A 13,830-nucleotide genomic window follows, 5' to 3' on the forward strand; every position below is an offset into this window, starting at 1 on the left:
AAAGGCTGCAGATAAGAGTTCCAAGGGATTAGTGAGGACTTCAGGACTAGGTAGCCCCCATCTGCTGTTGCTTTGTCAGATGTAAATCACAGAACCATAGAGCTGGAAAGCTTAGGAGGACCATGAAACACAGAACTGAACGTTTAGGAGGACCGTGAAACACAGAACCATGAAGTTAAGAACTATGGAGGAATAATGGATCTGAGCAGGAACTCTAGGAATGTGCATATTGATATAAGTGTAGTATCCATATTAGAAGGACAATTTGAATGCCTTTTTTGAAAAAAGAATATTAATATTTCTAATCCAACCAGTGTTGGGGTTCTCAGTTCTAAACGTATTTTAGAACATGAAAAGACAAAACTGTACAAAACACAAATATTTCTTTAAAATCTGCCGTTATTTTCATCCCAAAGTTTCCCTGGTGTATGTCCTTCTTATGTCGATTCCCAACTCACCACAGACAGGGTGAGGGATCTCACCACTCAAAAGAAGGCATCTCGCCAAGGTTTGCAAAGGCAACCAAGGAGTAGAAAAAGAAGCAGATCGTGCACCATAACTCCCCTGATCAGTATTTCAGAGCTGAATTAAGCTGGCAGTCTGCTCTACCTCCCACGGCTAAGTGTAATTGTCCCCAAAAGGGGAATGAAGAGGATGGTGCAGAAGATAATGAACAGGTGTTTAATCAGGGATTGGCCACAGAGAGAGATTCTTGGTGCCAACAGCAATGAATAGCATTAAGATATTCATCGCTCCCCTTGGCCTGGTTTGAAGTCTCTGGACCGTGAACTCTTTCTGCTACGTTCTGCTGCCAAATTGAGTTGGTATCCTCTCTCCTGTCTTCATTCCCCACATTAAGGCATTTACTAAGCTCCACGTGCTCAGACATTGATCAGCCATCAACCATCGCCTTCAACCTGGTGCATTACTCAACCTTTTCCCTGTAGCAATGCTGATGACTCTTCCTTCTCCTTGGGATGGCCGCCCGCTAGATCTGTCTTCTGAAATTTTTCCATTGGCTCCTCTCTTTGTCCGTTTCCAGCAAAAATCCATCTAGCTTGGAGCGGAGGGCCTTGGAAAAGCGATAGCAACTCCAAAGCTTCCAATACCGCGACGCATTCCATAAATCACGGTTGAGGGTTTTAGTCCTGCTTCTGAACTTTTCGGTTAGTTGGGATCGTTCCGGCGATGAGATGACCAGACGGAGGATGAGGCTGCAGGTGTGGTGCTTTGTCAGACAAGACAACCGAGGTTGCCATTTTCCTGGCCGGTTGCACAATGATGCGTTTGAAAGGACTAATTGAAATGGCATTCACTTTTATTTTTCTGTTGCGTATCGGGTTGCAAACTCTGGACTCAACTCACTGGCTGCCTGTAAATCTTTTTTTTGTTTTTTTTAGGTTTGTTTGGCATGGCTTTCATTCTTTTTTTTTTCCTACTGAATATTTGTATTTCTTCCTCCTGCTTTGTTCTTGCACTTGTCATTTTATATATATAAAGTCTTCGTCCGCTGTTAAGATTGTGCAAACTTTTGGATTAGAGTCCCCAAAGGTGCTTTGCAGTACATGAGGGTGCAAAGGGTTTCCTCTGCACTTAACCCTTTAATCACATTTGCCCCTGGGTTTGTGCAACATCTGGGCAGTTGCATGATCCCAAGGGGAGATGCAAGCTGCTTTGTGGGTTTACACATGCTACATACTTCTAGTTGGGGTCCTCCAGGCTTAGGGAGAACCCCAACTAAAAATATGTACAATGGACTTGGGCTAGTGTTATCTCAAGACTTCCTTGACACATTCTCTTGACCGTCAGGAACATTTGAATCTGCATCTCCAGGATCCATCTGTTGCAGCAACTTTAGAATTGATTTCAGGTGCTGTAGGTGACCTGGGGGACCCTGTTTGTTCCCTTCTGTGTATCATTTCGATCAGAGACACATGTACAATCTGGAACAGAATCGCCCCAAGCAAACCGTAGCTTATGATTTAATGGAGTTGTCTTAGGATCAGAGACGGTAATATATAACAGCCTTTGGAAGGGGATCAGTCCCTTGCTCCATCAGGCTATTATTTATCTTTGGCATGACATTTTTCCCTTAATAGAGCATAGCCCCACCAAAGAGATCACTTTTATTCCCATTTTATGGCTGGTAGGGAAAAAAAAACAACAGCTATGAGTTTCTTAGGGGTCAGTTTGCCCATCAACTGCTCTGGTCTGGTGATTCTGTTCTGGCGTTTGCTAAATGGCATCCGAGACTTGCGACTCCGAGAAGCCAAAGAGTGGAGTTTTTTTGATGCCCTGGTACTTTTTACCCTCCTAACTGAATCCCTGCTCTGGTTTTAATTACCTCTTCCAGGCTGTGGGTTGGCGAGTGCCCTGTGCTCTGTGATTACCGCTTCTTAAAATTCTTCTACAACCCACAGTTGGTTGGAACACAGGATGCATCATCCGGATCGGCTCCCCACCCCCACCCCAGCCCGTTGGCGTGGAGCAAACACCTGCCTCCCTTTTCCCAGCTGTCAATGTGTGCTGGCCAGTTGTGACTTCCCAGCCTGGATTGGTGTGGGAGGGTGTCCAGTTTTCCATCCTCGGTCCTGCACGAGCTGTTGGCCTTTGCTCTAGGAAGGTCTTGTCTTTCCAGGGCTCCAGGTTCCTTCCAGATAATCAGCCAGGTTTGTCCAATGACGAGTGGTCAGGGGTGGGTTTCTACAGGCCTGGGCAGTTCAGCCCCCCACCCAGTCAAACAATCCCAAGTCTGGTGTTGCAGCACTTTTATTTTCCTGTCTCAGTGGGGGGGAAAAACATCTGCTCTGATCCTTGATGGCTTCTTTGAAAGTTCCCTTCCTTGCTGACGTACAGTCCAGAAGCGTTGGATGGGAACCCACATCTGGAGTCCACCATGGATGAAGGGCATCCTATTGGGGTGCCACTTTAAAGGTGGGGTGCACAAACAGAACATATAGCTCCTCCAAAGCCTTAGCTGCACTCCCCAGCGCTGCAGGCAAAGTTGCTTGGCACTGTAACTGTTAATGTAACAGAAAGGGAAGTTCATAACTCAATCAGATTGAATTTTTACTGTACTTAATCCCTCCACTCAGCTGCTGGATGGTTAGGCTGCCCCCAAATGTTAAGCTCAGGGCCTTAGCACATTGTGGAGACCAGGCCACTCATGAAATCATCATGTGATTGATTTGCTTGGGCAACAACACAGGATGTGAATACAACTGTTTAATATTAATGCAGGGTTAGGGTTTAGGGTATTCCACGAGCTCAATCAGAGAATTTTCAGCCCCTCTTCTTCCTGAGTTAACCTGTTTTTGAGTTCACACAATATGTTGAACCATCAATGAATGAAAAGTGCTGGGTTCACCCCACATTCTACGGTGCAAGAAGCCACAGCCAAGGTGAAGATAAACCATGACAGTGCAAATGATGATACTGTTTTCCAGCAGGGTGTTGTGTGAACCCAAGCAGTACTGCTTGTTCACAGGGGCATTGAGAGGATTAAAGCGGAGTAGTGAAACTTCAGGGAAATGGCTGGAGGAGTGGAGTCCTGCATGGGCCAAGGGGTTATGCTAGATAATCTCCAAGGTATGATCCAATCAATGATGAGCTGTCTTGAGTTCCTGAAGGAAAGCCATACTATAAACACAAGAAATAAATGTGCAAATATATTTGATGGTAGGTAGCCTTTTGGTATCTGGGTCTCCCCTGTTTGATCCTGGTTCAGCAAAAGAGAAAGTGTCAGTCTTACCAGGTAGACCAGACAGGAAACACAACCAGATGAGCTAATTCTACTTTATTGTAAAGCTGCATTGACAGAATCTTGCAAGTCTGAAAGTGCAATTGTCCCCCTGTCTCCTTTACAGCCCGAGAAACTAGGGAGGGTCCCTTCTGAGCCTCTTGCTCCACCCACTGTCCAGCAGCAGGCTATGCTGCCTCTTATCTGACCGTTTCCCTTCACCCAGTCTCCCAAGGTCTTTCCCACATACCATTACAGAAGGCAAGAAAACAGTGCATTGTAGCGTTCCTGTTCTGAGCTGGAGCCTGGCCCCCACTTTCCCAGGCTGTTCTTTTCCATGTCTCCTCCCTATTCTCCCCTCCCCTCCGCCATTCTGTGCCTCCCCCTCCATTTCCCCTCTGTGCCCTTTAAACCTATACAATCATCATGTTTCCACATTTGGAGAATTTTTATCCCATTAAGTTAAAGAAGTGGATCCCCCGCCCCCTGCCCTTCTGGAAAATCCGGTGTTTTGGCTGCAGAAAGGTGGGTCAGAGCAGGGGGCCATCTGGCCTCCTAATCTGAAGAAAAGCTAAGCAGGGTTGAGCATGATCAATCCTTGGATGGGGGGCAAGGACATCGTCAGTAGACACTCCTGGACAAAAGGCAATGGCCAATCCATTCCGTATTGTTGCAAGAAAACGACAGTACATGGATATGCCTGTGTGTAGTTAGCAGGGCTCAAGCTTGATCCAAGGGACACCTCACTTTCACCTTGGCAATGGGTTTCAAGAAAGTAGGAAAAAGGGGAGGAGAGGTACAGCCTGGGCCCCCTAGCAGCTGCCAGGATCTCCAGCCATTGGCCATGCTGGTTAGGAATCCTGGGGGCGACTGCCCAGCAAATCTGGATGATGCCGGAAAAGCGGAATTAATGCACGGGTCGAACAATGCCTTTGCTCTCTCTCCTCTAGCCCTTCTGATTCCTCATCTCCTAGAATTTCTCTAGCCCCTCCGTGGAGAATATTCTTCTGCCCTTCTTCTGCCTTTATAAGCAAACATTCCTGTTTGTTTATGGCTTAACCATCCAAATTGTGAAGGGGGTGGGGGGAAGGTCTGCTTCTTTGTTTTCCTAAACTGGCAAGGAGAGAGCTGGGAAGTGTCTGATTATCTGCTTAACTCCAGCTCCTTTTAGATCTGCAATCACAGGCTCGAATCAATTCTTCACACTAATTAGCCCATCAGGACGTGGATCATAACTAGAGTTCTTTTTTTTTTTTTTTTTTTGAAGCTGCTGGGAAGGGAAGGGTGGGCCTCTCCATTGCCCGGACATTGTGCCCCCTCCGCCAACGTTAAATTCCACCAACTTAAAAAGATCATGGAGCTCGATCCAATTTATCAGGGGCAGGGTTCACGTTTGCTGGGAAACTGGCGGGCCAATGAGATCAGGAGTGTTTATTCTTGAGCATTATTTCTTGCTTTGTGTCTTGACACTTGATATCACCTCTGAGGATGACAGTGATGTGGGTAGCATTAATTCCCTTCTCCCTCCCCCTTTTTCCCCTTCTCTTTCTCATCAGGGCAGCACGCTGAGAAAGCGGAAAATGTATGAAGAATTTCTGAGCAAGGTTTCGATTTTGGGTGCGTAGCTTTTTCCTTTGGGGAGTTGGACACGTTTGCTTTGTCTCAACATGTGCAGAGACTAATGGACAAAGCCAGACAATAAACCGGGGGTGGGGGGTGGGGGGGAGATAGCAGGGGATGTCAGCCATAAGCACAAGCGAGCCTGGTTGAGCTTTCAGTCTTTAAAAAAAAAACAACCCAGTCATGGTCTGTTCCCGGATTGTGGTATTTGTTACGCTGGCACAATAGCAAAGACAGAGTTTCAATGAGAATCCAGCTTGATAAACAGTTTCAGCGTGTACTGACAGGGATAACCACTGTATGGCAGTACAGAGGAACAGATGCAGAAAAATAACTCTTTGCTGCCACCACATGATCATCTTGCTTCTTGCAGCTCAGTGACTGTTATCCTGCACTGATTCAACCTGCCAGCACTGCTCTATTCCCAAGAGAGTGCCCCGAGATGCCGCTGTTGAACTTCTTCCCCAAGATCAGCTTGTATGTGTAAATCCCCGAGAACAGGTCTGCCCCCTCAAATGGAACCATGACTTCTTTAATGAATGACTAAAGTTGGGGTGGGGGGCACCATCTGAGAGCTTTGCCTCAGGGTCTGGAGAGCTCCCTGTAAACAGAGAGAAAATATCTAGAAAGTCCGTGCAATTTTGGTATTGTGGTCTGCAGGCGGCCTTCAGAAGCTTTTTGCAAAGAGGGGATTCTGGGCTCTGGAATGGTTGAAACTGCACCAATTAACTGCACCAGTCTTGGTAGTTATTGCACTGGCCACCAAGGAAATTAGGGCTTGGGAATTTTGAGGCAAAGATTGACTTGGAAGGGTGTTCAATGGAAGGTCCAAATTGCATCAACTTTCTGAATAGGCCTGACAACTTGGGTGTCCTTGTTGTCTCAAACCAAGGGGCCTGAATCAGTGTGATGCCATTTTCGCGTTGCTTTCTGAACTGAGTCAATCCAAAGCAGCAGATCCAGTAGACACAATTTTCCAGTTTGAAGCTGACTCAACTCAACACCTCACGTGGGATTGCAGTTGAATGTTCAACCCCTAATGAGGAAACGATGGTTTGCCAAGTCTGACCACTGGCTGAAGTAGAAGGTCTCCAAAAGGTGAGGCCAGGAGCCCACCTGCAGATGCCCAGAGATGAATCCATGATCTTTTGCATACAAAACACGGACTTCGGAGCTGGATCTTTCCTACCAAGGAGGTTGCCACAGAAGTCACATTGTCTTGCACTGTTAGGGCCTGAGTAGCAAGACTTCACCAGCACATCTCCGTGGCTGCCTCAGAGTCAGATGGAAAGAGGATGCAAATGTAAGACAAGAAGATTCTCTTGAGCTGAGGTATTCTTTCTTCTTCTGCTCACTTCATCATCCCAGGGGAGTTTTGAACAAGCATAATCCTTTCTGGAAGATATGAACTGGCACCCGTTTCCTCCCCTCATATAATCATTGTAATTGTCTCTCATGTGGGCTGTTGGAAAGCTGAGAAAGTGCAGAGCGATATGTGCTGTAAACGATTAGCTTTTCCAGCTGACAGGTGGGGACTTAGTAATCTGTTCCCAGCAAAAGCATCTTGTTTGAGCGCTCCTCAACTTATTGAACAACCTGGTCCTTTCTCTTGATTTCTTTAGTAGACTGGTCTTCAAGCAAGCAACTGGCCAAATCCTTGTGGTTATGCTAGCTGGGGCTGATGGGAGATGTAGTGTAACCCAGGGAGAGAATCTCTACCCACCCTACACACATCTGCTGCTATCCTGCTTTTCCTCCAGGAAATAACTCTGTGAGGTTGGTTGGCTGAGAGATCATGAAGGCCGAAAGTCACCCCATGAGCCATCATGCTTGATGGTAGACTTGAACCTGAATCTCCTCTAGTTCTAGACCAACATCTTAACCCTGCCCCACACTGACACTTGTGATCCTTGCAGTCTCCATTCATCTCCAGTGGAAAATCTCTGGTGAGGGTCCAACAGCCAATTCTGTGGCTGGTTGACACATCACGTTAACTCATAGCTAGTATTGATCATTGTTGGTTGAACAAGCCACGGTGGTCTAGATCACACGTTAGGCAAAACCATAAGCTAACCACACATTACTCGAAAGCAGAACCAGGCACGTTTAGGGCATTGGGATTCAAGTGTATCTGGTCAGAAATGTGTTTTCGCTTGCCTGCATTCTCCCATTTTTAAAACTGGGTTTACTTGTGCCTTATTATTATGTTCGCCAATGAAGAAAAACATGCTTTAAACTGTTGGTACTTTCATTTTATTTTGCTGCCAGGCTATTTCAGGCTAACCAGGCAGGTCAAGGGGAGTAACCAACATGGTGGGGGGGAGGGAGGAAACGTTTGTATTAAAAAGTTGCATCTAGATAATATAATAACAGTAATTAACAACACTATTTTAATATTAATATTAATTTATCAATTAATACTAAAAATATTAATATTAATAATTCCAAAACATCTGGAGCACCACTCAAACACCATCAGCATTGACAAAGTCACCATCAGTCAATTGCAAAAGGTTGCTTTACTTGGAACAGCTTCCATCCTGCGACGATACCTTTAACACCATCAAACAACATCTGCCTATCCCAGGTCTTGATAGGTGGACAAAAATGCCAAATCCAGTCTAAACATCTGGCTGACTGTGTGACCAACCATAATATTTAATATAGTGGACTCTGGGCAGCTAACAAAAAATAATTAAAACAATTAAGAACATAAACAGAATGAAACATTACAGCCTGGACTAAAGGCAACTATTAAAACCAAGCTTAACAGGGTCAACCCTCCAACACATTAACCCCAGGCCTGGGACCAAAGCCAGGTTTTCAGAGCTTTCCGGAACCCCAGGAGAGAGGGCTACATCCGTATCTCTGGGGGGATGCTGTTCCAGAGGGAGGGGACCGTGACAGAGAAGGCACACTTCCTAGACCCTGTAAGGTGACAATGTTTAATAGAAGAGAACTGGAGTGCACCCACTTAAAACGAAGCTTGCCGATGGCAGAATTTCTGCAGATCATACTTTTGTAAAATCTGCAGGACTTTGAAGGTCAAAGGCAAAGGTTTTATGAAGGACAAAGCGATGAAAGGTATCCTTATGAAGATTTTCATGAAAGTTTTCTCAAAAAAGGTGTTTACGAAGATCTGATCTTGGTTGAACAGCCAAGGATTCAATTAACTTGCAGAGTTCTGTGCAGCTAAAATGGGGGAAGCCAACCAGAGCCTTCCTAAGGTAACCCTTGTTACTCTACCAAATATCACTGATGTCCTCTCTTCCCAAGCTGGTACCCTCTAGAAGTCTTAGACTACAATGTTCATAATCCTCAGCCACCGGTGTTTGGTTCTGAATAAGTTGGCAGGCAGAATGAGTGTCACCTTGCCCTGCCCAAAGGTCTGCTGGGTTGCTAGAGGCAGGTGGGTAAAAGAAGCAAGTACGACCATCACTGTTCTGGTGCTCTTTCATCTCTTAGGATCCCTGGACAAATGGGAGCGCCTGACCGTGGCAGATGCACTAGAGCCTGTCCAGTTTGAGGATGGAGAGAAAATTGTGGTTCAGGGGGAGCCAGGTGATGACTTTTTCATCATCACAGAGGTAAGCCTGTCATTTTCATGCCAATATCTTTCCCAAAGGTGTCATCAAATGACTCCAGTATTAGAATGGCATTCTCCTAAATGAGGCCATAGCTCGGATGCTAACTGTTGTTGGGTACCTGTTATGGTTCCAAGCCTTAGAAGGACAAGACATCCAGGGTTAGCTGTCCCTCAGTCACCACTACTACTACCAATATATCTACCTACTTTCCTCCTCCTCCTCCTCCTCCTCCTCCTCCTCCTCCTCCTCCTCCTCCTCCTCCTCCTCCTCCTCTACCCCTCTTCCTCCCGGCCCATGTTAAGGGTAGAACGGCTATGGTCTTCCAGATATTGCTGAACCACAGCTTCCAAGTGCCCTAGTCCATAGGAAGGATGCTGGCATTACTGTTTGATAACATCTAGAGGATGGCATGTTCAACAATGCATTGTGCGCAAGACCTGAAGCTACAGAAATGTTTTTCTTGGCTTTGAATCTGCACAGCTGATGGAAACAACACAGCATGCTTTTTCGTAGATTGTGCCTGCCTGGCTGCTAAGACTTCAGTGTCATTTTTGGTAGTCAAACATGAGCTGTTCATTTATCCTCTTTGTTGTGTCTGCTTCCCCATTGCAGAGACCCAGTTGTTCTTTGTGGGGTGGACCTCAGATTTTTCTCCATTTGTTTACATAAAGTAAAATTTAGAAACTGTAGTAATCTCTCACCAATCTTGACTGAATTGGAAAGCTAGCATGATCTGACCTGATTAGTTCTTGGATCACCATCCACCAGGAAAACTCCATGGCTGTAGACATGACTGAGAAGTCAAAAAATGTCTTGGAAGAAAAAATGGAAGCAAAGGTCTTCTGTACTGTAGCCATGAAATTACACAAATGTATCTACAAAGTCATGAGGATTTGAGCTTGACTCAAGGGAATTTTACTATGTTATGTATTATTGGATCCGTCTCATGGATTCTAGAAACCTAGTTCTGTTTTGTGCCTCCCATGGAACTGCTTTACCCCACAAAGAATCCTGGGATTTGTAGTTTGTCAAGCCATGGAGAAGGCTCTAGGGGAGACACTTAGCCTGATTCCCGTGTAACCCTACCATTCCCAGGACTGCCTGCAGAGAGACCAAATGATTGATAACCCCATTTTAAGTCTCCAGGGAAAGAGATGCTCCTTGACACCACAATCCTGTTTTTCTTTTTTGTTCTTCCTGGTTCTCCTCTCAGTTTGGGGCTGCAGTTTCTAGGCTCGTCTCATGAGGATTTACAGCCATAACATGCCAAGAGAATTTACCGCTGTGGGTTGAAACATCAGGGGGTCTACTTGTTTCCCACTTAACCAACCAGGCTGCTTGTTTCCGGAGAGTCGTGCTAGGATGCCATGCCGGGAGAGATGTGAGATGCTGGGCTGGGAGGGCAGATAGTGAAACTGGAAAAGAACCCAGCCATTGATGGTCTCTGGGCTAAAATGTTCTTCTCAGTCAAGCCTGTTGCATTCTGTTTGCTGTGCCTGTATCACCTTGGTTCAGCCCCATGAGGCCGAAGGAAGCCTTTTGCAACAAAGGGATTGCAAAAACAGAAGGATGCAACGTTCCCTCGCCCGCTATCCAATATTCTTTCTCAGGTTATATGAACCAACAGTAGCATTTTCCTAAGCTGCGATTAGGGCCCATCTGAACATGTCGTCTGAACTTGGGCACCAAGTCTATCTGTTAAGGGTGCCCCAGTAAGTCTTTTCATTCCATCTAGAGCAGTGTTTCTCAAGCTTGGCAACTTTAAGATGTGTGGACTTCAACTCCCAGAATTCTCCAGCCAGCCATGCTGGCTGGGGAATTCTGGGAGTTGAAGTCCACACATCTCAAAGTTGCCAAGCTTGAGAAACACTAATCTAGAGACTCTTCAGCTCCTGTTGAATGGGTGTGCTTATCCATAAACTCTCCCACCATGAGACTTTTCAGTTCGAGGGATCCCTCGCTCTCTCCAAGATAATGGTAAACAGAAATGGTTTGAACAGCTTCTGTTCCTAAAGAATGCATCAGCACCTGCTTTGTTTGGGGGAAAACTGGGGACGGGGGTTGATTTTTTTTTTCTCTCCCAAACCCTTGTCATTTTCTCTGCCTTCAGACATTTCTGAGGTCCCATTTCCCACCCTGGTTTTCACCCAACTACAGGTTTTCCCAGCCTGGGCAGATGTGGAATGCATCTGCTGGATTTTCAAGGTCATGGAATTATCCCATTTGAGATTCCTGGCATTGAGACTTAGAACCTTAAGCTGTGTGCAGGAATTGTTGCCATAAAGAATTATGATTTGGCAGGAGGACCTCTTAGCAGATGCACCGCTCCAAAAAAACAAATTTGTAGCCATATCATAAACTGTACTCAGTGCTCTGGGGAGTTTCGCCTTTTTGATTTCCTCAATGTGTGTGTGTGTGTGTGTGTGTGTGTGTGTGTGTGTGTGGTACTTGTTTTAAAGAGCCAGGCTGGGATTTCTCAATTTTCCAATCCAGCCCAAATGAAGTATAATACCAGTAAACAGGATTTGACATACTAATAGTGGAATATATACGCCTAGGGCTATGCGCAGATGATTTTGGACTTTGCATGAATATAGCATCTCTCTGCTAAGAATCCAAGGAGCCATGTCCTTTTGGCTTCTGCATAAACCTGATGCTTTAAGGACCTGACTTCTTAAAGCTTATCAAGTTAAAGTTATTTATCACTATCACCATCATAATCATCATCATTTGCCTTCAAGTAAAAAGCTTAATTCTAGGCATCCATCTAGACAAATCTCTGCGGTTTTCTAGGCAGCATTTTTGCAAATGGTTGGCCCTTACTTTCTTCTCCCTAGGGCTGAGAGAGAGGGACTGGCACAAAGTCATGCAGCTGGCTTCCATGCCATGGGCAGGACTAGAAGTCACAGTCTCCTGATTTCTAGCCTAGCGCCTTTAACTTCTACGTCCAACTGGCTCTCAAAAAAAATTTATTGCTTTAATGAATAGCAGGAGGTGCCATGCTCACACAAGCTCTGAAACGCTTCTTCCAAATCATTATTGACATCTGCAGAGCCTTATTCATTGGCAACATGCTAGTAAATGATGAATGGAATGTTGGTGAGCAGCAAGGGCAGGTCCGGTGGCTGGAGTTGGTGGACACAGGATAGATCTGAAGGGCTGCCCTCTCTCAACCATAAGCTGATCTTTATTATTCCCTTCAGGCAAGTGACATGAAAAAGGCAGTTATTAATAGATCCAAGACATGTTTAGTATCTTTAGTTTTGCAGCGCTGGTGCAGAGCTTCCTGTCCATTAGATGAGAGAAGAGGCAGCTTTAGCTTATTGCTCGGGCAATGACTCACACATGTGCCATGTGAATCTTCAACATTTCCAGTGAAATCACCTCTTCTTGGGGCAGATCTTTGCTTGAAATGATGGAGGACCCATGCAAATCAAGATTAGCAAAAGGAGGCACTATGAACAGTGGCCTGACTCGGCCAAATGCACCTCTGTGCCTTTGTTTCACCACCTAGAAACCAAGGAAGGGAATGGGTTATCCTCAGTCTTGGTAGGTAAAAACTTGGCAGACTAAAGGATATCTTCAGAATGTATTGCAGCCACCTCTGGATGGTCCATCTTGTTCCCAGAAGCCCCATCTAGAGATGGCATGGAGGTCAAGTGGTGGATAAGAAGGACCTGTTCATTTCTTCCTGGATTCCATTGATTTGGGCTGACTCAGGTGGCCATGACCTTAGCCAATCCCAAAATAGCTAAGTAGGGTCTCAGACCTGGTTAGCATTTGGAGGGGAGGCCCACCAATTCTGGTGCTAGACAGGGAAGCTGAAAGAAATCATCCCCAAAGAAGGCAATGATTGGGAAACTAATTTTATACTGCTGTCAAAACTATGGGGGCTGTAACCACCAGAAATCAAGCTCAACTTGATTGAGATCCAGTTGGCCCATTGGTTAGGATGCTGGACTAGAAACCAGGAGCCCATGAGTTCTAGTTTTCCCTTAGGCAGGAAACAGCTGGGTGGCCTTGGGCTAGTCCCTCTCTTTTAGCCCAACCCACTTCACAGGCTTGTGGCTGTAGGGAAAATAGGAGGAGGGAACATTACCCGTTCTGCCTTGAATTGTAAAAAATGCAACCGAATAGCTAAGAGGTGCAAGACAAACCATGTAGCTGGGTTTGCTCTCTTTCCAAGTCCTTGCTGCTACCTCCAGCATCTGCTGCCTGAGACAACTTCTCCACTGTGTCTCATGGCAGAGTGCCATCCGAGTCAAAAGAAGCAAAAACAGTCTTTCCATCACCTTCCTCTGTGGGATCCTTTATAACTGGAGATGCCAAGAATTAATCCAAGAACTTTTGTTTTGTTTTGCTTTAGCCACTGAGTTGGAGCTGTGCTTTGTTTTGAACTTTGCAAAGCACCTTGAGCTTATATGATGGAACAAAGTCTGGAAAGAAAGAAAGAACAAAAGGCAAGGAGGGAATTGGGGGATTAAAGAGAAGTTCAATCAACCCAAACCCAGTTGGAGGAACTTCTGAGCTTCTGTCTTAATGTCATAACGCCTCTCCCCATTCCCCTCCATCTAGCCTAAAGAAGGTCAATGAATATAATAAATATGATTACTCCCTATGTATTTAATTTTTTTCTCCTTCTGACTTGTTAAAAAAGATGCAACCTGGTGGCATGATTTGGAGGGCCACTGAGGTCCTCATTCAAGGTTTTCAGTGGCCTTCAGGAGCAAAAGTTGTTCACCTACGATAGAATCTCTGCATCATTAACCTGGGCAATTTGTTTTCACAAGTTGTGGTGATGGCTACTTAGATGACTTTGGATAAATTGGTTGGATAAATTCATGGATCCAATTGGTTGGATAAATTCATAGAAGGCAGGATGAT

The 13,830-nt window shown here is 45.5% G+C and overlaps 1 protein-coding gene across 2 annotated transcripts in view; it reads left to right on the forward strand.

Moving 5' to 3' along the window:
• Positions 1-13,830, forward strand: part of PRKAR1B (protein kinase cAMP-dependent type I regulatory subunit beta) — a 66,160-nt gene that overhangs the window by 37,576 nt on the left and 14,754 nt on the right. For both annotated transcript variants that reach the window (XM_007426232.4, XM_025165424.2), the window contains 2 exons: positions 5,296-5,356; positions 8,825-8,946. In XM_007426232.4, the coding sequence (XP_007426294.1) occupies positions 5,296-5,356; positions 8,825-8,946 (183 nt within the window). The remainder of the gene's footprint in view (positions 1-5,295; positions 5,357-8,824; positions 8,947-13,830) is intronic.

The sequence above is a fragment of the Python bivittatus genome, unplaced genomic scaffold, assembly GCF_059951505.1.
Source record: "Python bivittatus isolate LINGU-HERP-01145 unplaced genomic scaffold, Pbiv_v1 ctg000560_np1212, whole genome shotgun sequence".
NCBI classification, from domain to species: Eukaryota; Metazoa; Chordata; class Lepidosauria; order Squamata; family Pythonidae; genus Python; species Python bivittatus.